This window comes from Pan troglodytes, chromosome 9 (genome assembly GCF_028858775.2).
Source record: "Pan troglodytes isolate AG18354 chromosome 9, NHGRI_mPanTro3-v2.0_pri, whole genome shotgun sequence".
Classification (NCBI taxonomy): domain Eukaryota; kingdom Metazoa; phylum Chordata; class Mammalia; order Primates; family Hominidae; genus Pan; species Pan troglodytes.
In genome coordinates this window covers 31,120,172-31,141,542 of record NC_072407.2, presented here as the reverse complement: position 1 = coordinate 31,141,542, position 21,371 = coordinate 31,120,172, and the positions used below count along the sequence as shown (strand labels likewise).

Here is a 21,371-nt window from a genome sequence, read left to right as displayed (position 1 = left end):
GGACACTGGCTAAAATTTGAAAGCAAATTATATAAGGAAAAATAAAATCTTATAAATAAGTTTTCTTTTCCCTTGCACATTTATATTCATTACATCCTTTTTCTTCATCTGCCTTTGTCCCACCATTGGTCTGAGAATGAGGACTTAAACAACTAGGGTGGTAAGAACTGAGTTTTGCTTAGGTGTATTAAAAAAGCAAATATTATTTTTTATGTCTTAAAGTGAAGCAGCATATCTATATTCACTGCATCTTCTGCACCCTGCTACCCTGCCACCAGCTGAATAATTAGGTCTCTCTGTGTATGACTTAACCCAGAACAGTCAGGTGACAAATTCTGCAATTTTACAAGAGTGTATTAAAAGGGAAACCTTGTGATTTATATCTTTATATGTATAATGAAAACTAAGCCTCTGGGTCAGCACACTGATATTTCTTAGAGAGAAGTTATAGCATTATTTAGGCTCATGAAACATCAGTGACAGTGATATTTTCCATATGGCTTGCAGAGATTGTCAAGCTTAGGTCAGGGCTTCTGCTTACATCATATACAAATAAACAAAAGTACTCATTTTGCACTCAGTATAAATGTTTCAGTATTATATTGATTTCAGTAATTTGAGAGCAGTTATAATCAACATCTTCCCAGCCACATAATGGGATCATAATTATAAATGCAACTTTCTCTAAAAATAAAAGGAAGGGAAAATGTCTTCTACCTATCAAATGTGAGTTTTGGATTATTTCCAAAAGAAATATTCTACACTCAAAAGTGATACTTTACTTATTTATTCAGCAACTGTTTATTGAATGTCTGCTGGGTTCTGGGTATGCCATGTGTTGTTAATATAACTGTGCCAATGCCATCATGTTTGTCTAGGGAGGAAAAAAATCTGGATCATTAATTATGCAGAAAACCTTTTGATTACAGCTGTGGTAAATGCTTCCAAGGAAAAGTTTAGGTTATAAGGAGAGCATGTGGTAAGTGAGAGGCTGAGGAAGAAATATGACTTATTATGGCTGAAAAAAGGATCTAGTTATCAATCCCTAATGTCATAGAATAGGGTAAGCATACCCTGTCTGGATGCCTCTCATTGCTACTGACATACCAAAGGAAAATAACGGAAATCTTTGCCTGAGGAAAGTGAAACAAGTACAGACAAGGCATGGCCATTAAAGGTCCCTCAGGATTTTTTTAGTGAGAATGAAATGCTTCTTTTGGACCAGGTGATATGAATGCTATTTCTTAAAGTATGGTTCATGGACCACCCACACCCAAATCTTTTGGATGATGGTTAAATATCCAGATTCTTAGACCTAGGTCAGCTGAATCTGAATAGGTGTGGCCTAGGGGTCAGCATTTTAAATAAGCTTCCCAGGTGATTCTAATGTGTTCTGCAATTTTAGAGCTTTTGCACTGATTTAGATTCTCATAAATATTAGACCCTCAGATGACCTCTTTGCCCCTTCATGGTTTGTTCTTGAATCATTTCTAGGATTGCTTCAAAGCAAATGCAAAGTAAAGCCATTGGTCAGACATTTGGAAGCATCATGGAGCCAAGCTAATTCCACATGAAATTGAAATCCTCACAGTGTGAAACAGTGGAATGAGAAATAATGTGGAATCCAAAACTTGTGTTTGAATTCTGGCTCTGTTACTCACTATGTATAGCCATGGAAAGTAATTTCTCTTCTGTGATTCTATTTGCTTGTTCATAAAATGATCAGCATTTTCCAAACTTTGGTCAATTCAGTACTACCTTCAAAATAGTACCACCTGCACTGTTAGTAGTATTTTTAAAATAGTTACTTAAGTTTAATTTTAAAAGGAGCTTTATGTAATTATTATAAATGGAAAATCAGCATCACTTACCATAATTAGAAAATTTTAACTATAAAATATATAACAAACATTTTTAAAAAGTTTAAATTCTGAAATTTTAAAATAACTATCTATTGCTAATGATATTGTTATCATACTTTTGGAAATAGTGAATTTAATGACATTTAAGATGATTTCATGTTTTATAGATCTAAGTATTTATTGGAGTGTAATGCAAAAGGTTATTTCATTATTTCTAGAGGGAAGGGGAATCCAAGTTTATGAAGAAATTTCTGAAAAATCAACGTTGGGTGATTATCAGACAAAAATTTCATAATAAAAGTTGTAGGAAAATAATGGCTTTTCCTCTTCCTCTAAAAATGGCTTTTAAACGTTACTCAAATATTTAATTAAATGCTTACATTGGGTATGTAGCATTTAAGTAGGAAATATTTTTCTTAATAACATCTGCTAACCCCATCTGTTTCTATTTTCAAATCTTTAAAACTAAATTGGAATTAGAAAAAAATTTACAGTTTTAGCAGAAATAAAATTCCAAGTCTGTTCACAGTATACTCATTGTGCTTTCTTTAGGTTACTGGGTGGTGAGGATGGGGAAAGTTGGGAGGTGGGTGTTTGTGGTAATGAATCTGAGGGTAGTACCTTCTAAAGGGATACTTCCTAATAATTTCAGATTGTACTGTTGGGTTTTACACTGACCTGTTCACACTGCTTATCTTAATGATGGGAAGGGGCAGCTTCCATTAAGACTTGACACAGCGATCATCACTAAAGGCATTTATTATGGTTGTATACATGTTAACAAAATAATTGGTTAATTCAGTAGGAAAAAAAGGATAATCAAAACTAGCTATCACAAAGAGTAATATTGTAAAGAATAATAGCTAGTTTTGATTATCCTTTTTTTTTTTTTCTATGAGACTGACTAATCTTATCCACTAGCAGTATTGAAGTAAAGATGAACACAAACTCATCTCATTTTGATGTGGTGTTCTACCAAACAAAATGAAAAGACTGTCTCCTCTACTGGCATAAGGGCAGAACAACCTTGCCTTTTTCAGAGACCTGTTATAAATATAAGCAAATGAATGGATTGGAAGTGTTTTTGAAAAGCTGTAAAAGGCAAAAACCCAAGTAATGTTTTTTTCATCCAAGGGCTCAATAAGAACTTTATAAGAATAGTTTTTTGTTTGTTTATTTGTTTGTTTTTACAGGGGATCTCAGTTACCTACAAAAATCTGATGAACTAATAATCTTTTGACTCAGAAAAACATGTGTGATACATACCACATGCATAAATACATAGTACGTATAATTTCAGGGTGTTCATGAACTTTCTAAAGTCAAACGCCTGAGCCTAGAATCCCACAAGAGAGCAAGATCCTCTGGTTTTATTACAATGATTGCAGTCTGATACCAACATGGTAACACTGTAGCCTGATATTAACATTATAAACATGGAAAACACTCAGTGCTATCTACTAACATTAAATGAAAGAAAGAAGTCCTGAGACTTGATCAAAGTAGTTCACGTTCTAACTAAAGCTGGCAAAAGCTGATTCTCATCAGAGACATTGACTGAAGGATTCATGTAACCAAAAACTTGAGAACCTAATTACCACTCAAGGTACAGTGATGTTTTATTTTACTTTCACTTATTTATTCTCTGATGCTCTTCGTTTTTCATGTAGATTAGAGTTTCTGGCCTACATCTTTTTCTTTCTCACTGAAGAATTTCTTTTAACATTTCTTGTAAGGCAGGTCTACTGGCCACAAATTCCCTCAATTTTTGTTTTAGAAAGTCTCTATTTCTTTATCACTGTTAAAGGATTGTTTTTCTCTGGGTACAGAATTCTAGGTTGATGTTTTTCTTTCTCTCAACACTTAAATATTTCACTTCTCTGTCTTCTTGCTTGTTTGTGTGCATGGTTTCTGAAGACAAGTATGGTGTAATTCTTATTCTTGTTTTTCTGTAGGTAAAGTGTTTTCTTCCCTCTGACTTCTAACAAGGTTTCTTTCTTTATTTTTGATTTTCAAACTTTGAATATAATATGCTTAGGTGTAGTTTTTGTTGCTATTGGGATTTATCTGGCTTGTTGTTTTCTGAAATTCTTGGATTTCTGGTTTAGCATCTGATATTAATTTGGGGAAATTAGTTATTATTGCTTCAAATACTGCTTCTGCACCTTTCCGTCTTTCTCCTCCTCATATTCCTGTTACATATCAGGGAAACCAGCCCCCAATATTTCAGTGTAGGTTCTTTTCTATTTTCCCTAAGGGTCAACCGGTCTGAGAAATAAAGAGTACAAAGAGAAAAATTTTACAGCTGGGCCTCTGGGGGTGACATCATGTATCAGCAGTTTCTGTGGTGCCCGCCTGAGCTGCAAAACCAGCAAGTTTTTATTAGGGATTTCAAAAAGGGAGGGGTGTATGAATAGGGAGTAGGTCACAGGGATCACATGCTTCAGAGGGCAATAAAAGATCACAAGGCAGAGGGTGAAATTAGAATTACTGATGAGGTTCCATGTCCCGCTGGGCACGTATTGTCTTGATAAACATCTTAACAGGAAACAGGGTTTGAGAGCAGACAACCAGACTGACTAGAATTCACCAGGCTGGAATTTCCCAATCCTGGTAAGCCTGAGTGCACTTCAGGAGACGAGGGCGTATTTCATCCCTTATCTTCAACCACATAAGACAGACAGTCCCAGAGCGGCCATCTGTAGACCTACCCCTGGGAATGCATTCCTTCCCCAGGGTTATTCCTTGCTGGGAAAAAATTCAGCGATATTTCTCCTATTTGCTTTCTGCAAGAAGACAAATATGACTGTGTTCTGCCAGGCCCCGCAGGCAGTCAGACCTTATGGTTATCTCCCTTGTTCCCTGAAAATTGCTGTTATCCTGTTCTTTTTCAGGATGCCCAGATTTCAAATCATTCAAACACACATGTTTTACAAACAATTTGTAAAGATAACACAATCATCACAGGGTCCTGAGGCGACACACATCCTCAGCTTACAAACATGATGGGATTAAGAGATTAAAGTAAAGACAGGCATAGGAAATTATAAGAGTATTGATTGGGGAAGTGATAAATGTCCATGAAATCTTCACAATTTATGTTCAGAGATAGCAGTAAAGACAGGTGTAAGAAATTATAAAAGTATTAATTTGGGGAACTAATAAATGTCCATGAAATCTTCATAATTTATGTTTTTCTGCCGCAGCTTCAGCTGGTCCCTCTGTTCAGGGTCCCTGACTTCCCACAACAGTTACACATTATGCCTTTTGTAGTTGTCCCACAGTTCCTGGATATTCTGTTCTGTTTTTTTTTTTAATAAGTTTTTTCTCTTTATTTTTCAGTTTGGGAAGTTTCTATTGTTATGTCCTCTAACTCAGAGATTTTTTTTCCTCAGTCATGTCCAGTTTACTAATGAACCCATCAAAGGTGTTATACATTTCTGTTATAGTTGTTTTTATCTCCAGTATTTCTTTTTGATTCTATGAATTTCCATCTCTCTCTTTACATTATCCGTCTGTGCTTGCATGCTGCCTACTTTTTTTCTATTACAAGGACATATTAATCATAAAAAAATTCCTGGTCTAATAGTTCCAACATTTCTGCCATATCTGACTCACCATTTATTGAAGAGACTATCATTACCCCATGTGTGTTCTTGGGGTCCTTGTCAAAGATTTGTTGACCATATGTGTCTGGGTTTATTTCTGGACTTTGTGTTATGTTCTGTTCATCAATATGTCTATTTTTATGCCAGTACCATACTGTTTTGATTACATAATTTTGTAAGAGAGTGTGAAATCAGGAAGTGTGATATTTCCAGCTTTGTTTTTCTTATTCAAGATTGCTTTGACTATTTAGGGCCTTTTGTTGCTACCTATGAATTTTAGGATTGTTTTTAGTGTTTGTGTCTTCTTTAATATTTATTTCTTTCATCAATGTCTTACAGTTTTCAGTACACAGATCTCTTACCTCTTTGGTTAAGTTCATTCTTAAGTGTTTTATTATTTTTAGTGCTGTTGTAAATAGGACTATCTTCTTAATTTATTTTTCAGATAGTTCATTATTAGTGTACAGAAATGTGACTAATTTTTTTGTATGCTGATTTTGTATCCTGAAAATTTACTATATTTATTTATTAATTGTAACAATTTTTATGTGACATCTTTAGGGTTTTCTTTGTATAAGATCATGTCATTTACACAAGGAAACAGTTTAACTTTTTTCATCTTGTCTAAGTATAGTCAACCTTGTTCTCTTTTGGTTACCATTTGCATGTAATATTATTTTCATCTCTTCACTTAAAGCCTGGGTATGTCCTTGAAGGTAAATTGAGTCTCTGCTAGGTAACATATAGTTGGGTCCTGTTATTTAATTGATTCAGTAACTCAATGTATTTTGGAGTATTTAATCAATTTACACTTAAAGTAATTATTGATAGGTAAAAAAACGACTGCCATTTAAAAAATTGTTTTCTGTTCGTAGTTATTTTTTCCTCTTTTTCTGTCTTCCTTTGTGATGTGATGATTATCTATAGGCATATGCTTTGATTCTAGAGGTTTTCTTTGTGGATACCATGAGGCTTGCATAAAGTACCTTACAGGTATAACAGTCTATTTTAAACTGATAACTTCAATTACATATTAAAATTCTACACTTTTACTTTACCCCTCACATTTTATGTTATTGATATGCTTTTAAAAAAATATTCTGTATCTATTAATAAATTATTATAGCTGTAAACATTTTTAATACTTTTATCTTTTAACTTTTATACTGGGTTTAAAAATGACTTATGCACCACTATTATAGTATTCAAATATTCCAAATTTGACCATATATTTGCCTTTGCCAATGAATTTTATACTTTCTTATGTTTTCATGTTGTTACTTAGTGTCCTTTCATTTCACCTTGAAGATCTCCCTTTAGCATGTTTTGTAGTCTGGTCTAGTGGTGATGAATTTTCTCAGCTTCTGTTTTTCTAGGAATGACATGTTTGCCTCTATTCACTTTATTTCTTCTTCATTTCTGAAGGACAGCTTTGATGGGTATAGTATTCATGATTGATATCTCCCTCACACCCCCTGCTAGCCCCAACACTTTGAATATGTCATCCCACTCTCTCCTGGCCTGAAGATTTCTGCTAGGAGTCTGCAGATAGCTTTATGGAGGTTCCCTTGCCGGCTGCAGTTGCTGTTCTCTTGCTGGTTTCAAGATTCTCTCTTTGTCTTTGATTTTTGACAATTTGATTATAATGTATATTGGTGTAATCTTCTTTGAGCTAATGTTGCTTGAGCCTCATGATTATGGATAGCCATATTCCTACCAAGATTTGGGAAGTTTTCACACATTATTTATTTAAATAAGCTTTCTACTGCTCTTATTCTTCTCCTTCTTGGACTCCCACAGTGCATATGTTTGTTTGCTTGATGCTGTCCTTTAGGTCCCATATGCTCCCTTCCTTCTTCTCCATTCTTTTTTTCTGTTGCTGTTGTTGTTGTTGTTTCTCTCATTGGATAATTTCAGGTGACTTGTCTTCAAGTATCCTGATTCTTTAGCACTATTGAGTTAGCTGGTGAAGCTATCTATTGCTTTTGCAACTCTGTCATTGTGTTCTTTAGTTCAGGTTTTCTTTTTAGGTCTTTTTTTATGGTTTCTATTTCTTTATTAAACATCTAATTTTGTTCATGTATTTTATTCCTGATTTTGTTTAGTTGTCTATCCTGTCTTCTTGCATCTTGTCAAGCTTCTTTTAGATGATTACTTTGTGTTATTTATCAGAAAATTGATAGATCTTCATTTCTCTGGGGTCAAGTACTAAAACTTTAATTTCCTTTAGTGATGACATATTTGCCTCCATTACTGTGGTTCATCTAGCCTTGCATTGGTGTCTGCGCATTTGAAGGAGCAAACGCCTTTTCCAATTTTTACAGACTGGGTTTGGCAGGTAAAGACCTTTTCCTGTTGGGTCCTTGCCTTGATGGATTGCCTCTAGGATCACAGTTGTATAGGATTGGGGTCAGTTTACATGGCTGCTGATTGGTCTATCGTGGGTTCAGTGATTGGTTGGCCTATTACCAGAGCTGGTCAGATATGGATCCTGTCTGGTCCCTGGGTAGACTGGACTGCCTCCACGACCTGGGTCAGTAAGATGGCAGCTGGGACAGGACCTACTTCAGGGTCTGCAGCAGTTAGGTTCACAGACAGCTGGCATGCTATCTGGTTTACAGATAATTGTGGCTCTTGCCAGGCCCCTTGGATGGCTCTTACCAGGTTACTAGGTAGGTTTCTGGATGGGTTCTTTGGCAGGGTGGCTTGGAATCAAATTATATTACTGCTTCAGAGTCTATATCTGAGAGTGTAGCCTGTATGTTTGCCTCCAGGTGTATGGATATGTATGCCACCTGCTGGGCTCACGGGAGCCATTTTCTAGGGCTACTTCAGGATATGTAGTATGACTGAAGTTGGCAGATCTGCTTCTTGGGACATGAATGGGTATGTCTTTTGGCAGGTCACTGCAGAGGAGGACCATTCTTGGTCTGCAACTGAAAGGGGCTAGAGCCAAGTTGCAGGGTTGTTTCAAGATCTGCTATGGGATTGAGATAGGAAAGTCTGCCTCCAGGGGCATGGATCCTGGTGGGTCACAAGACTGGAGCTGGGTCACAGGCTGCTTCAGTGTCCTCAGCTGACTGTGGTCAGCAGGCCTGTTATCTAAGGCATGGAGTAGGGGTGTGACTTCTCCTGGGTCCCTTGGCAGATGGTACTGCTGGCAAGACCAATGCTAAACAGGTGTGTATCTAAGTCCATAGGAAGTTGGGGGCTGTTTTGGGGTCCTTAGCTGGTACCATGGTCAGTGAACCCTACACCTGGGTGTAGACTTGCCTTTTCAAAACAGCCCTGTTTGGTCTTGAGCTTCACTGGATTTCAAACCTCCTATGTGGCTCCCAAAGCTTCTACAAAGGCACTTTTGTCTGTTGATGGCTGCCAAATTATAGTTGCTGTGGAGGGATATGAGTGGGAAACCTCCTGCTTTATCATCTTGCTGACCAATCTTAGGCTGAACTTTGAAGGAAGAAGGGGAGTTTTCCAGGCATAAAGGGTTGTAGAGCAGGGTATTCCAGACAGCTGGAAAAAATGTGCAGAGACTCAGAGGTATGCTCCAAACCATAAAGTCCAACCAAATTACATTTTCAATACAAGAAATTTTGGTTGACATCCCTCCTCAAAATGTTATTTAACATAAAGGAATATTTTTGTTTATAAAATACCTCGTTTCACAGTTTAAATTCCTGAAGAGAAATTACCCTCAGCATCATTCTGTTTTTCTATAGAATTTCTTTTTTTGTTTAAATTCTTTATACCAATATTCTTTTGCCTGCCCTTTAGTGGTTGACTGGGGAGAGAAGTAGAGACCAATGAAAATACTTTGTGACATGTAATTCTGGTGACCTGTGGAGTCATTTTGATGAACTAGCCAAGTAGCTAACATTCTCCAAGTCAAATCAGAGAAATGGAACAGAGAGTAAGAATCCATACTGCCAAATAAGGGTAAATTCTAATCCAACTTACATCAGGTCTATTATGAGGTTGGGGAGAAGTCAAATCTTTAGACAATTATATCCAGGAAACCTAATCATCTTCAGTTAGCACCAGCTGCTGTAGCCCATAATATGTCATGTCCTATATAACACTTTAGAAATTGTTTAACTGCATCCAAACCTTCTGTGTCTCCTTTCCAGGACAGAAATAATATTTGCAATAGAAAAGGAAACAGTCAGGCCATGGAGTAGTGGCTTGGAATGCTGTTTTTTAAGAGACAAAATATAATATGTAAGAGATATTTCGGATTTTGAATATAAGCCTTCTCTGATTCTGAGTGTAACTGATTCTATAAGCTAGGCCAATATCATTAGCTTATCATCCACCCATTAGGGATGTGACTTTGGTCACATCACTAAATGTCTCCAGGAAAACATAAGATGATTTCAACTACCATCTATATACTTTCCAAGTGTAGACCTCTAATTCAGATTTCTGTTCCGTAGTCAATGTGCACATATATCCAACTGTCAGATGGAATAGCTCAGTGGCAACTCAAATCTCAGTTTGTTCGAAATCGATTTTATTGCTGAACAACCTTGATCCTACTATTGTGGCTTCTTTTCCCTGTGCACAACCCATTTCTCCTAACTATAAACTGATAAGACAACAAGCTAGACTCTCCCTCATTCTTTACATGCAGTGGGTCACGTCCTCTAGATTTTGCTTTCTATGTATCTCTTGATTCCCTCTTCCAGTGTTCTAATTCAGTGCTCCTTAATTTTGCATCTGGCTTCCTGTAGTTACCTCATAAATAGTTTTATGACCTTTTTTCTTGCCTGTTTACAATTCCCTTCACCATGAATCTAGATGAATCCTTAAGAAATGAATATCTAATCAAGGCACTTTGCTCCTTAAAAACCTTTAAATGGTTCCTAATTGCTTTCAAGATAAAATACTAACTCCTTAATGTAACATGCATTTAGACATTTCATGACTTGATCATTGTTTCTGTTTCCAGCTTCATATATCCCTTCTCATACTAAATCACCCTCTTCCTCTGCAAATTCTGCTTTTATAACTAATTTATAGTTAATATCTATTGAGTACTAACCCTGATCCTGGAACTATGCTAAATGTCTTATATCAGTATTTTCCAAACTTCACTGATGATGAATATCACCTGGGATCCTTGCTAAAAATATAATTCCTGGTCCTCATCCCAGACCCATTGAATCATAATCCTCAGGGAATGATCTGGGAAGATGTATTTTTTAAAAAAGCACCATGGGTGTGACTTATCATCTGAGAAATTTGAGAAAACACTGCTTTACATGAACTTTCATTTAATCCTCATAAAAATGTAATGGGATAAGAACTGTTATTAGTTTCATTTATAGATAGAAATAATGAGGCTTAAGGGGAACAGTAACAGTTATTTGTCCAAAGACACGTGGTTTGAACCTAGGCATACAACTCCAGAATTCACATTACATCGTAATCTATTTCTTTCACTTGTAAGTCAACACATGCCATGTTTCTACTCTCAATTCTCTGTGCCTCTTCTGCCCTTTAACTTGGAGTTTTATTTCACCATCTTTGCCTGGAAAACTGCTATGAACCTTTATAATTCAACTTAGACTGAAGTTTTTCTTAGCATTCCCAGTCTGGTTTGGTTGCCTTCCTGAGGGTCATTCTGTTAACACAGCACATTATAATTTATATCCTTATCTGCTCCCCTACCAGACTCTAAGAAGGTAAATTTCATGTCCTTTGGTATTCTTATTTTAGCAGAGTGCCTGACATATATCAGATATGTGATAAATATCTGTTAAATAAGTAAAAGTATAAGAAGTCACTTTAGCTGGGCAAGTGCCTTGGATTTAGATGCTATGAATGGATGAATCTAGGGTCACTCCAGCAAATTATTTGTTTTTAGGTATTGAATGTTGCGTTTTAGAATCAGGCCATGCATCTTGAATTTACTTGTTTTTATTCTAGGAGCATTTTAGGAGGTATGGGATTGAGAACCCAACTCATTCCCTTTGTAGTTCAAAGGAATCAAACATGTGATATACTACAGTAGCCCAAATCAAGACCAGATGATAGAAAAGGACAATGAGGACCCCAGAAAGGGGTAGTGTTATAAGGGAAGGAGGAGTCTTGGCTGGAGATGTGGACTTCATACCAGAATTCAAAGTGTCCGAGTGGTGTGCCCACATAGGCTAAAGGTGGTCTTCATCTAGACTCCCTGTGCCATGGGCACACTTTGTGGAAATTGAAGTGGATGTGCAGCAAAAGTCAAAACAACAATGGAAGTAATGTTTTCTACTTGGTCTGGAGGCAACAAGTAGAGAGCTCTGCAGTGGTGGCAATAATTAAGACTTTTCGAACAGGAAGCTTGATTAGGTCCAAAACTCTATGAACTACCAGGATTTCAGCAAATGGTAATGCTAAGTCTTCTTGGCAGGGATAGAGAGAGACTGGATTCAATAAGAATAGGACTTCCATTGCTGGCAGTGACACCTGTGTTCCATCACTAGGGCAAGGCAGTGACTATGGAGGAAGCTGGGACCAGCAGGGAAAGCTGTCCAGAGATTTGCAGACATCGTGTTATTCATAAGTAGTACCTGTCTCTTGGTTTTACCTTGTCCAGTTGTTAGTCAAAAACAAGAAATGAGGAGATCTGATTCATAGACACATGGAAGCAATGCTGACAGCGGTTGGGAGTATTTATTTGGGACAAGATAAAATTAAACGAGGCTGAGTGCAGTGGCTCACTCCTGTAAACCCAGCACTTTGGGAGGTTGAGGCCGGTGGATCACCTGAGGTCAAGAGTTTGAGATCAGCCTGGCCAACATGGTGAAATCCTGTCTCTACTAAAAACACAAAAAATTCGCTGGGTGCGGTGGCAGGCACCTGTAATCCCAGCTACCCAGGAGGCTTAGGCAGGAGAGTTGCTTCAACCCCGGAGGTGGAGGTTGCAGTGATCTGAGATAGCGCCATTGCACTCCAGCCTTGGCAACAAGAGTGAAACTCTGTCTAAAAAAAAAAAAAAAAAAAAAAAGTGAGACTAGATTTTCTCTTTATTAATCATGCTTTGTTTAGATGTCGTAATTTAGGTAGTAAAAGAAAATGTTGGAATCACTAAATTGGCAAGGTCTGGAAATTTGGATAAAAGAATTCTATAATAAAAGTGCATAAAACAGATCTTTGGAAATATAAAACCTTTTCCAAGCATGCTAAAGATGGTCGTGTGCAGTCTTGGAAAATGAGATCCTATAGGCAACAGGGTAGAAGCATGTTTTGAGACAAGTTTTATTTGAAACAAAAGGCTTATTTGAAGAAATGTTTCATTTGCTACAAAAACTATTTGTAGACATTCTGGAGATACTCATATATGGGCAAAAGAAATTAGAACAGGCATGCAACAGAGCAGAAAGGATGCTTTATTTGCAAAAGAGTGGTGAAACATCTAAAAAGTTGACATTGTATATGATTACAAAGTAAAGAGTACTCTTGTGAGAGAAGTTACATGTTCATTGTGAAGGAAATTATATGTAAATCACAAAGATCATGGTCTGTGAATAATGTGCCATATCTCACAAAATATGGTCATTGGAATCTTATTAAAATTATCTACAGGTGACTTCAGTTTCCATTCTCGACCCTCTGCCTTAAGATACGAAGCCTTGACATGACCACATCCCAGTCAGCATAAGCTCCTTCTAGATGGCGGGATATCTCAGTTCCTGCTTCATAGCTACGCCGGCCATGAAGTAAGCGCCAGTTATCAAAAGTAATCACATCACCTAAAGAAAAGATTTTTTCCAATATGAATAATTGTGTGTTTAAATGACTTACAGAGCTAGAAAATGTAACATGCAAAACACAGCTGCTGCTTGGTTCACATCAAGAATCATCGCTTATTTCTTTACATGAAACTGCACATTTACTTTTCCACACAAATCAGGCCACTGGATGCAAACTGCTTTAGACCTTATGACAATTAAACTACCTAGCTTGGTAGTCTCCTGAAGGTATTTTAATCATTCTTATTTAAAATATTATCTCGTGTAAAACATCTGTATCGTTTTGACTGATCGATACCTCATTAGAAATGTTTCTTCTGCTGGGCGCGGTGGCTCACGCCTGTAATCCCGGCACTTTGGGAGGCTGAGGTGGGCGGATCACGAGGTCAGCAGATCTAGACCATCCTGGCTAACATGGTGAAACCCTGTCTCTACTAAAAATAGAAAAAATTAGCCGGGCGTGGTGGCAGGTGCCTGTAGTCCCAGATACTCAGGAGGTTGAGGCAGGAGAATGGCGTGAACCCGGGAGGCGGAGCTTGCAGTGAGCCGAGATCACGCCACTGTACTCCAGCCTGGGCGACAGAGCGAGACTCCGTCTCAAAAAAAAAAAAAAAAAAAAAAAAAAAAAAAAAAAAAAGAAATGTTTCTTCTCAGTTTAACAGCTTCAGAAAATAAAAAGGATAGTGAAATTCTTAGTTTGTCTTCTGTGTGCCTAGTATTTTATGCCACATTATTTCTAAGCCTCATAAGAATCCTGAAAAGAAAGTATTCTCTCATCTTTTCACACATGAAGAAACCAAAGCTTTAAAAAATTGAGGAATTTACCCAAAACTACACTGCCATTAAATAGTCGAAGCTTGGATTCTAACTTGTATTTTTTGTATTTTTTCCCCCTATAATGTTTTCATTTTACATGTTGCCATTTTTAAAATTAACCTGCTGTGACTGCATGGCAGTGGATTTATGGAGATTCCTATTAACTTATTATACCAAAGATCAATTAAAAATATATACACAGGAAAAGAATCTTCCATCTGGCCAAATCGACAGCAGAGAGAAATTACACCTTTTACTGTAGATGCCAAAAGCCTCAGGTTTGATGGCACTTTACTGAGTAGAGATGGTCCAGAAAAAATATAATGCTTTCTGCTTTTTTTATTTCAAGTAACTGGAATACTTTAGGTACTACTTTATTTCAGGTAGTACTGTCTCCACTAGTAAAGCCTAATGAGTAAGCATCACTTGTGTGTGTTAGAGTAAGAATCATGAGGATATTTCTATTTGTTTATCAGGATAAAATAATTAAGCATAAGCCTCAATGAGGGCCACGAGTCCACTACATAAGCAAGTCAGTTGCTCACCAAGATTCTGTTGTTGGTGTTCTACATGCCATACCTGAGAAAAACTGCTCTGGATATAATTCTAGGTGGTTAAGGTTGAAGAAAATCCATGCTTTTGGTTATTTGAGAAAATGTATTCACTGACCTGGATTCATCTTGAAGGTAAACTTGGATTCTTTGCTGTTCATGAGGTCAACAAACTCCTTCAGAGCAGCATAAAAAGGCTGAACTCTTTCAACAGGCACATCAAATATTGTGTCCCTAGTTGCGTTATTGAAGTTGATGCGAACCACTTGGCCTTTATCATCTAACCTGTTTTATTAAGAGAAAAAATTAATATATAATTCATGAAATATCTATTTATATTGATAAGTCAATTCCTCTTCGAATATATTTTTGAAACACCATATTAAAAAATCCAAATACATGTACAGAAGATATTAAGGCTACCTGTGGTACAATGTATTCTCTTTTTTTTCATTCATTCATTTAGATTTTTTTCTAAATCTTACTACCTCAGTACCAGGAGAACTCAACTTAAATTAAAATAAGTATTACTGAGAGATTCAAGTTAAAAATTTTGTTATGCTTAGTTAAAGTCATTCATTCTTTGTTATTTGAAACAGGTATTAAAATCCTTTCATGTTACAAATTTATAGGTCAATTGTTCTATGTGTTTCATTTATTAAGGTTCTAAGTGTGATGGTTTTATTTGAGGGTATGATGGGAAGAAAATTCTATTTTTTAAATAGTTTGAAATGCATGATTCTAATTCAATCCTTAGTTTACAGGTGGGAAAACCAAAGCATGAGAAAAGAAGGGACTAGCCTGAGGTATATTCTTTCTATCTATTTACTCATCCTACCTATCTTAGTGTTGAGTCTTCCAGAAGATGGTGCTGTATCTCATTTAATGTTGTATTCCTAGCACTCAACATAGAGCCTGGACATAACAGACAGTTAATAAATGATTGTTACACATATCACTCTCTATATTTTTTAGTACCTTGGGAGGGCACTAAGGTTTTTATTTTTAGTAATTTGAGAGCTCTTAATGTTGTGATCTCTATTCTCTTTCTCAAAATATGGATTATGACCATGCCAATGTAAGATAATACAGCATTTAATATAAAGAAAGAAGGCCAGGCACAGTGGCTCACACCTGTAATCCCTGCCTCCCTTGGGAGGCCAAGGTGGGCGAGGCAGTTGAGGTCAGGAGCTCGAGGACAGCCTGGCCAACATGGCAAAACCCTGTCTCTATTAAAAATACAGAAACAATTAAAAGCTGGGCATGGTGGCCCATGCTTGTAATCCCAGCTACTTGGGTGTGGTGGCAGGCACCTGCTTGAACCTAGGTGGCAGAGGTTGCAGTGAGCGGAGATCGCACCACGACACTCCAGCATGGAAAACAGAGTATGACTCTGTCTCAAAAAAATAAATTAATAAATAAATAAGGAAAGCACATTATTTCTTAGATTTGAGCTTTGGTGGTTATAATTAGCAAGACATGAACATCACCCAGATACAGAGGCAAAAAGAGGAAACTCTTTTGTAGCTTATTGGGAAGGTGGACCTTCAGACAATCTTAAAGTGTCAGTCAACTTTATCTTTTCTTTAGGTAGAAACAGGATGAATGCATGCAAACTGAAGGTGACCAAGGATGGTGGCAAAGTACCTAGGATTACTCCTGGGAGCAGCATCCTAGAAGGACAAGTGCAGGAAGTGCTAATGAGAGCCAACAACTGACCAGGGCCAAGGCTTGGTCGGTCAGACCAAACACACATACACCTGGGTTTGGTGACCCTGGTTTGGGGTCTGGGTTACATTTAGTGAATATTATCAACAAATGGGGAAAGATGCCATTGACAGTGAAGTACAAATTGTGACGATCAGGGCCCCTTGTGCATGGTGGCTCTGAGCCAAACGGCAATTGTAATGGTAAACTCAACAGTTGGTGATTAGCACCAATTCTTTGCTTATTGGGTAAGGCCTTAAAACTACCTATTGAACCCACACTGGGCAAGAAGTAAAAGGAAGGAACAGGCTTTCAAAAAGGCTCTTAGACTCTTAAAACATAGATTTGCATGTATTAATAACAATACAAATGTGACTCACTAGGTAATGGAGTACCCCACCTGCTTCCACATGCTTTCACATAAATCAAGAATTCTGAGCCTTTTGGATACAGCTTTATGTACAAAGAATCAGATGGAAGGGAAGTCAGTAGAAAAGACTGTGTACCTCTAGGATTTAGTGGTACAGAGACTACACAACCTTTCAATTACCCCCTTAGAGTTCATGCTGCTGGTTTCAGACCTCTGTCACAGTGTCTGAGGCCATTTGCCTTTTGATATTACCTTCAAGATTCTAACCCTACTGCTTCTGACCCACTTTCCTCTTTTTTTTTTCTTGTTATGTATTCTGTACATATAACATTATCCTCTGTGTCATCCGCCAAGGGATGTCATGACTTTGGAACTTCTGGGGGGTCGTCTGTTTCAGTCACCCTCAAGATCTGCTTTACTTTTCTTCCACTATTACCATAGCTCCTTGATTTGAATGGTTATGCTAATTATGAGCTAACTATTCTAGAGTCCTTGGGTATATCCTCATGTATCAGTGAAATGAACTTTGTGATTAATAAATGTAATGAAAATCAGAATTGAATGCCTCATGGTATACTAGATTAGGCTTTCATTTTTAAGAGTTCACCTATATAGAAAAGTAATCAACTTTTTGTGTGTGTTATAGTGTAACACAGTCCCTGCTTTCTTTTACCTACTGTTTATCTGAGAAAACAAGACACAAATTTATTATTTAGCATTCTCAGCAATAATAGGGGAATGGAAAGCAAATTTTGTTGTAAGATATAGAGGGGACATTATTCTGAGGATTGAAGAATGTTAGAGGAGATGGGTAGCTGGTACCTTGAAGACCAACCTAAAATGCAAAATTGAAGGTTAGCAAGAAATTTGATGCCTTGTAACAGAACAGCAGGGTCTAATGTAAGTTTGCATGCTGAGGAAAGGTAAAAAGCCACAAAAGATGGGAGTAACTGGCTATACATTCGCTATACATAAAGGACAAATTAATTAAACTTAAACCAACAACGTAGTGGCAGTGAACCAGCAAAAGCAAAACATTATCAATGATGCCAACAACAACAAAAAAAAAACCAAAGAAAGGACTTTTAAAATGATCTTCCACAGTTTGTGTTGTGAATACTCCTCATTAGTGACAGCATTATGTCTCATTGATAGATACAATGTTTTATGGAACTTGTTGTATTTGTTGTGGGAATACTAGTACAGTGTTGTCTACCATGTCATAATTTATGAGGATCTGCAGGAAAAATTTATTTCGGACTTCGAAAGCATCTTGTCTTATAACTGATTATATTCTCTGTTTGCTTTGGTTTCTAGAAACTCAGACCTGAAATAGAAATCTCTCCCCAGTAAGTGTGTTGGACTTCATGCATATTATAACTAGCTAAAATGTATTCTGCATTTTCTAAACTAGGCACAATAGTAGGGGCTTCCATATATTAACTCTGCAATTCCTACTTCAATCATGTGTGGCAGTATTTTTTGTTTTCGTTTTTTTAACTGGAAAATGTACTGTGGATCAGCAAGGGTAAATAATCACATGAGAGATTACACAGCTGGCAAGTAAAAGACTTGAATTTACGTGATTGAATGTGTAGTTGATAGGATAGCTGAGTCTCACTGTCATTATTTTTGCTTGTTTCTTTATTGATTTATTTTTCTTTGTACTGAATTATAACTAATTCAGTCAGTAGCATAAAAGACATTTTTGTACTAGGACATAAAAATTTAAGAATTTAACCACAAAGAAAATTAAATTAACCCAAACACTTAGGAGATGGAGGCCCTCTGTTAACTGAGAACGCTCTGTTTCATTTCCTGTTGTTGAAAATATACTTTTAAGTGAATTAATGTTAACCACTTGATATTTATTCTCTAGGGGCTATTCCTGAGACCTCACACATGGCCAAATTTTGAAATTTTACTACAGAAAATATCAAAGCCAAGTCATGAGCCACATGGTGGACATTCAGTTAATCTTATCTATAGCTATGTTTCTTGCCTCTGTTCACTAGCCTTGCAGAATCTGTAATCGTATTGTGTCTTAACAAAATTTTGATTTGTCATGAATTTTTAAGGTAATATTTGACTAGTTAAAACTGTCACATTATAACTAAGGGTCTCAAGTTATTTCCTTTTCACCTTGATGAGTGAATTCTTAGAAAACGTCTCAGGTTTATTCTGAACTAGAATTTCATTCTTGACGTCTATCTTTTTCTCAGACACTTCCTCCAGTCTTTCACGAAAACAATCTGTTTATACATGCAAAACGTAACCAAAAACTGATCCTTCTCCACACCATCACTGCTGTCACTCTAGCCACTCATGTTCAAGGCACCACCATTGCTAGCCTGGAGTCATGCAGTAGCTTCCTAGCTAGTCTTCCCGCTACTATCCTTGCTCTTTCTAGCAGTCAGGGTGACCCATTTAAAATATAACTAAATTCACATAAATATCAAAGTCTTTCCTTTGATCAGGATCTTGCAGCAACTTCTTACTTCACTCAGAGTAAATGTTACTGTTATAATTTGCTAACAAGACTCTACAGGAACTTGTCCCTACCTGACTTCCTCCCCTAATACTTGCCTCCTTCACTCTGTTCCAGTCACACTGGTCTCCTTGCTGTTCCTTGAACACTCCAGACACGTCCTTAGGATCCTTTTAGAACTTTTGGTCTAGCAGTTTCGGGAAACTGCTTCTCTTCTGAAAACTCCATCACTCGTTTAAGTGTTTGCTCAAATCTCAGTAAAGCTTTCCCTCACCACGCTCTTTAATAATGCAATTTCCGTCCTTGCTAAGCCCTACAGATTCCCCTTATCTTGCTATGCTTTTCCTTTTTTTCTTAAGCATTTAATAATTTTTAACTTTTATTATAATTTACTCATCTGTTTAAAAATCTTTAAAATTTCCCTTCCCCCATTAGAGTATAAGCTATATGAGGGGAGAGATCTTTGTTTTGTCCACTGATGTATTCCAAGTACCAAGAAAAGTGGCTGGCCTCAATAAATATTTGTTGAATGAATAAATGAATGTACTGGGGATTTAATTATTTTCTAAATGAGTTTATTTTCATACCATTTGGCTGTTTCTCTTAATAGAAAAATTTAAACTCAATTCTAAAATTATACCCCCCTACCAAAATTAATCGAGGTATAATTAAATAAACGGTTGTAGAAACAAAATGTAAGTTAATTTGCAAATAAAAAGATGAATTTGTGGCCTTTGTAGGTACTTGGAAAAATTATAATAAATAATATTAAATAAAAAGAAAGGGAGAATACAAAATGTTCTGTGTAGGTAATATATGATCTTTGTTGGCTTAGTATCTCTTTGGGGAGCCTCCCTGTTTCATTCTCAGTCTGTGTGATTCAGATGAGGCTGACCCTGCTCCAGAGTTGAACATGTGATCCAGGCATGGACAATCAGAATTCTCTAACCCACTGGCCATGATGATTGATTCAGGGATAGACTTGGACAGAAATTAGGGATTGAGTCATCTAGCTTTATTGGGAAGTAAAAGCGTTGTTTGTGGTGTGATTACTAGCTGTAAGGAAAATGAAATCTTGGAGCTTCTGCTGATCATCTTTGAAAATAAAGCTAACATAGAAGATGGCAAAGCTAAGAAGAAAAAAGAGACCAATATCAGATGACATTGTTTAACTCTTGGGATCAACCTATTTTGAGTTATATTCTTTCACTTCTGGCCAAAAGCCTTCTAACTAGTATAATCACATTGATTATAGCTATGTAGAACTTATATTCTAAAAATGAAGTATACGTGAAATCTTAGTTACTTTTCCTCTAACCCTGATTAGGGATAAATTTTATGTAATTTAATAAAAACTTTTATGGTGAAAATACTATCACTCTAAAATTGGGTGAAATGTTAATAAAAATAAAGCTCTGAAGTTCGTTGAAGTTTTGTGCTGTTTAAACTTTAGATTAGTGGATCTTTTGCTGTCAATTCTTTTATTGCTATGGGAAATTTATAAATAGTACTTACTCTATAATTTTATGTTTTGATTGTACAGAAAAATCACAGTAATCCACTCCAATATCTGTAAAGTCCACAAAGGTAGAGGACAAAATCTGGAATGCCTGAGGATTATTTTTCTTTAGTTTTTGGCACACATTAAACCCATCTACAATTTCTGAATCACCCCCTGTGACTGTTTGCTTTATGCAGTGAAGAAGCTGAACCTATAAAAAGAAAAGATGCATTATTAAATAAATATTAAATTACATTTTAATTATTAGAATTAATCTTCAATAAAATAAATAATAAAATAAAATAATATACATGCACCATTTTTGATACTATGTTAAAGATTCAAAAAGCTATGAATGAACCAAAGCCAAAAAACTTTTTTTTTTTGTCTTTCTTATGTCATCAGAAAAGAGTTGGGAAGAAAAAAGTTGCTTATAATCAATACTGTATAGTTCAAACATGTTACAGTTGAAGACATAGATGCAGGCATGATAATGCTCATTAGCAAACAAAAAGAACAGGTTGTAAGAGCTGCAGAGATGGAGCACTTGATGTTGGAGTAGGCAGGGAAGGATTTCAAGGGGAAGAGGCGGGTAAGTTAGGCAAAGGGGAATGGATGAGATTTGGGTTATGCAGAATAGAACGAGAAAGCAAATCAAGTGACAGAAATAATGATGTGCAAAAATGCACAGTTCACTGGGTAATAAAAAGTCTGGCTACAGCAGAG

At 36.5% G+C, this 21,371-nt stretch overlaps 1 protein-coding gene and 1 long non-coding RNA gene across 5 annotated transcripts in view; one reads left to right on the top strand and one right to left on the bottom strand.

Moving 5' to 3' along the window:
* The window catches only part of LOC107967049 (uncharacterized), a 181,740-nt gene that overhangs the window by 82,495 nt on the left and 77,874 nt on the right, over positions 1-21,371 (top strand). The window lies entirely within an intron of this gene.
* The window catches only part of BBOX1 (gamma-butyrobetaine hydroxylase 1), an 87,742-nt gene continuing 79,202 nt past the window's right edge, over positions 12,832-21,371 (bottom strand). For 3 of the 4 annotated variants that reach the window (XM_009460124.4, XM_016920592.3, XM_016920591.3), the window contains exons 6-8: positions 20,660-20,856; positions 14,698-14,864; positions 12,832-13,212 (exon numbers count right to left, since the gene is read on the bottom strand). In XM_009460124.4, the coding sequence (XP_009458399.1) occupies positions 13,052-13,212; positions 14,698-14,864; positions 20,660-20,856 (525 nt within the window). In that variant the 3' untranslated portion in view covers positions 12,832-13,051. The remainder of the gene's footprint in view (positions 13,213-14,697; positions 14,865-20,659; positions 20,857-21,371) is intronic. The other variant, XM_016920593.3, reaches the window with a different exon arrangement.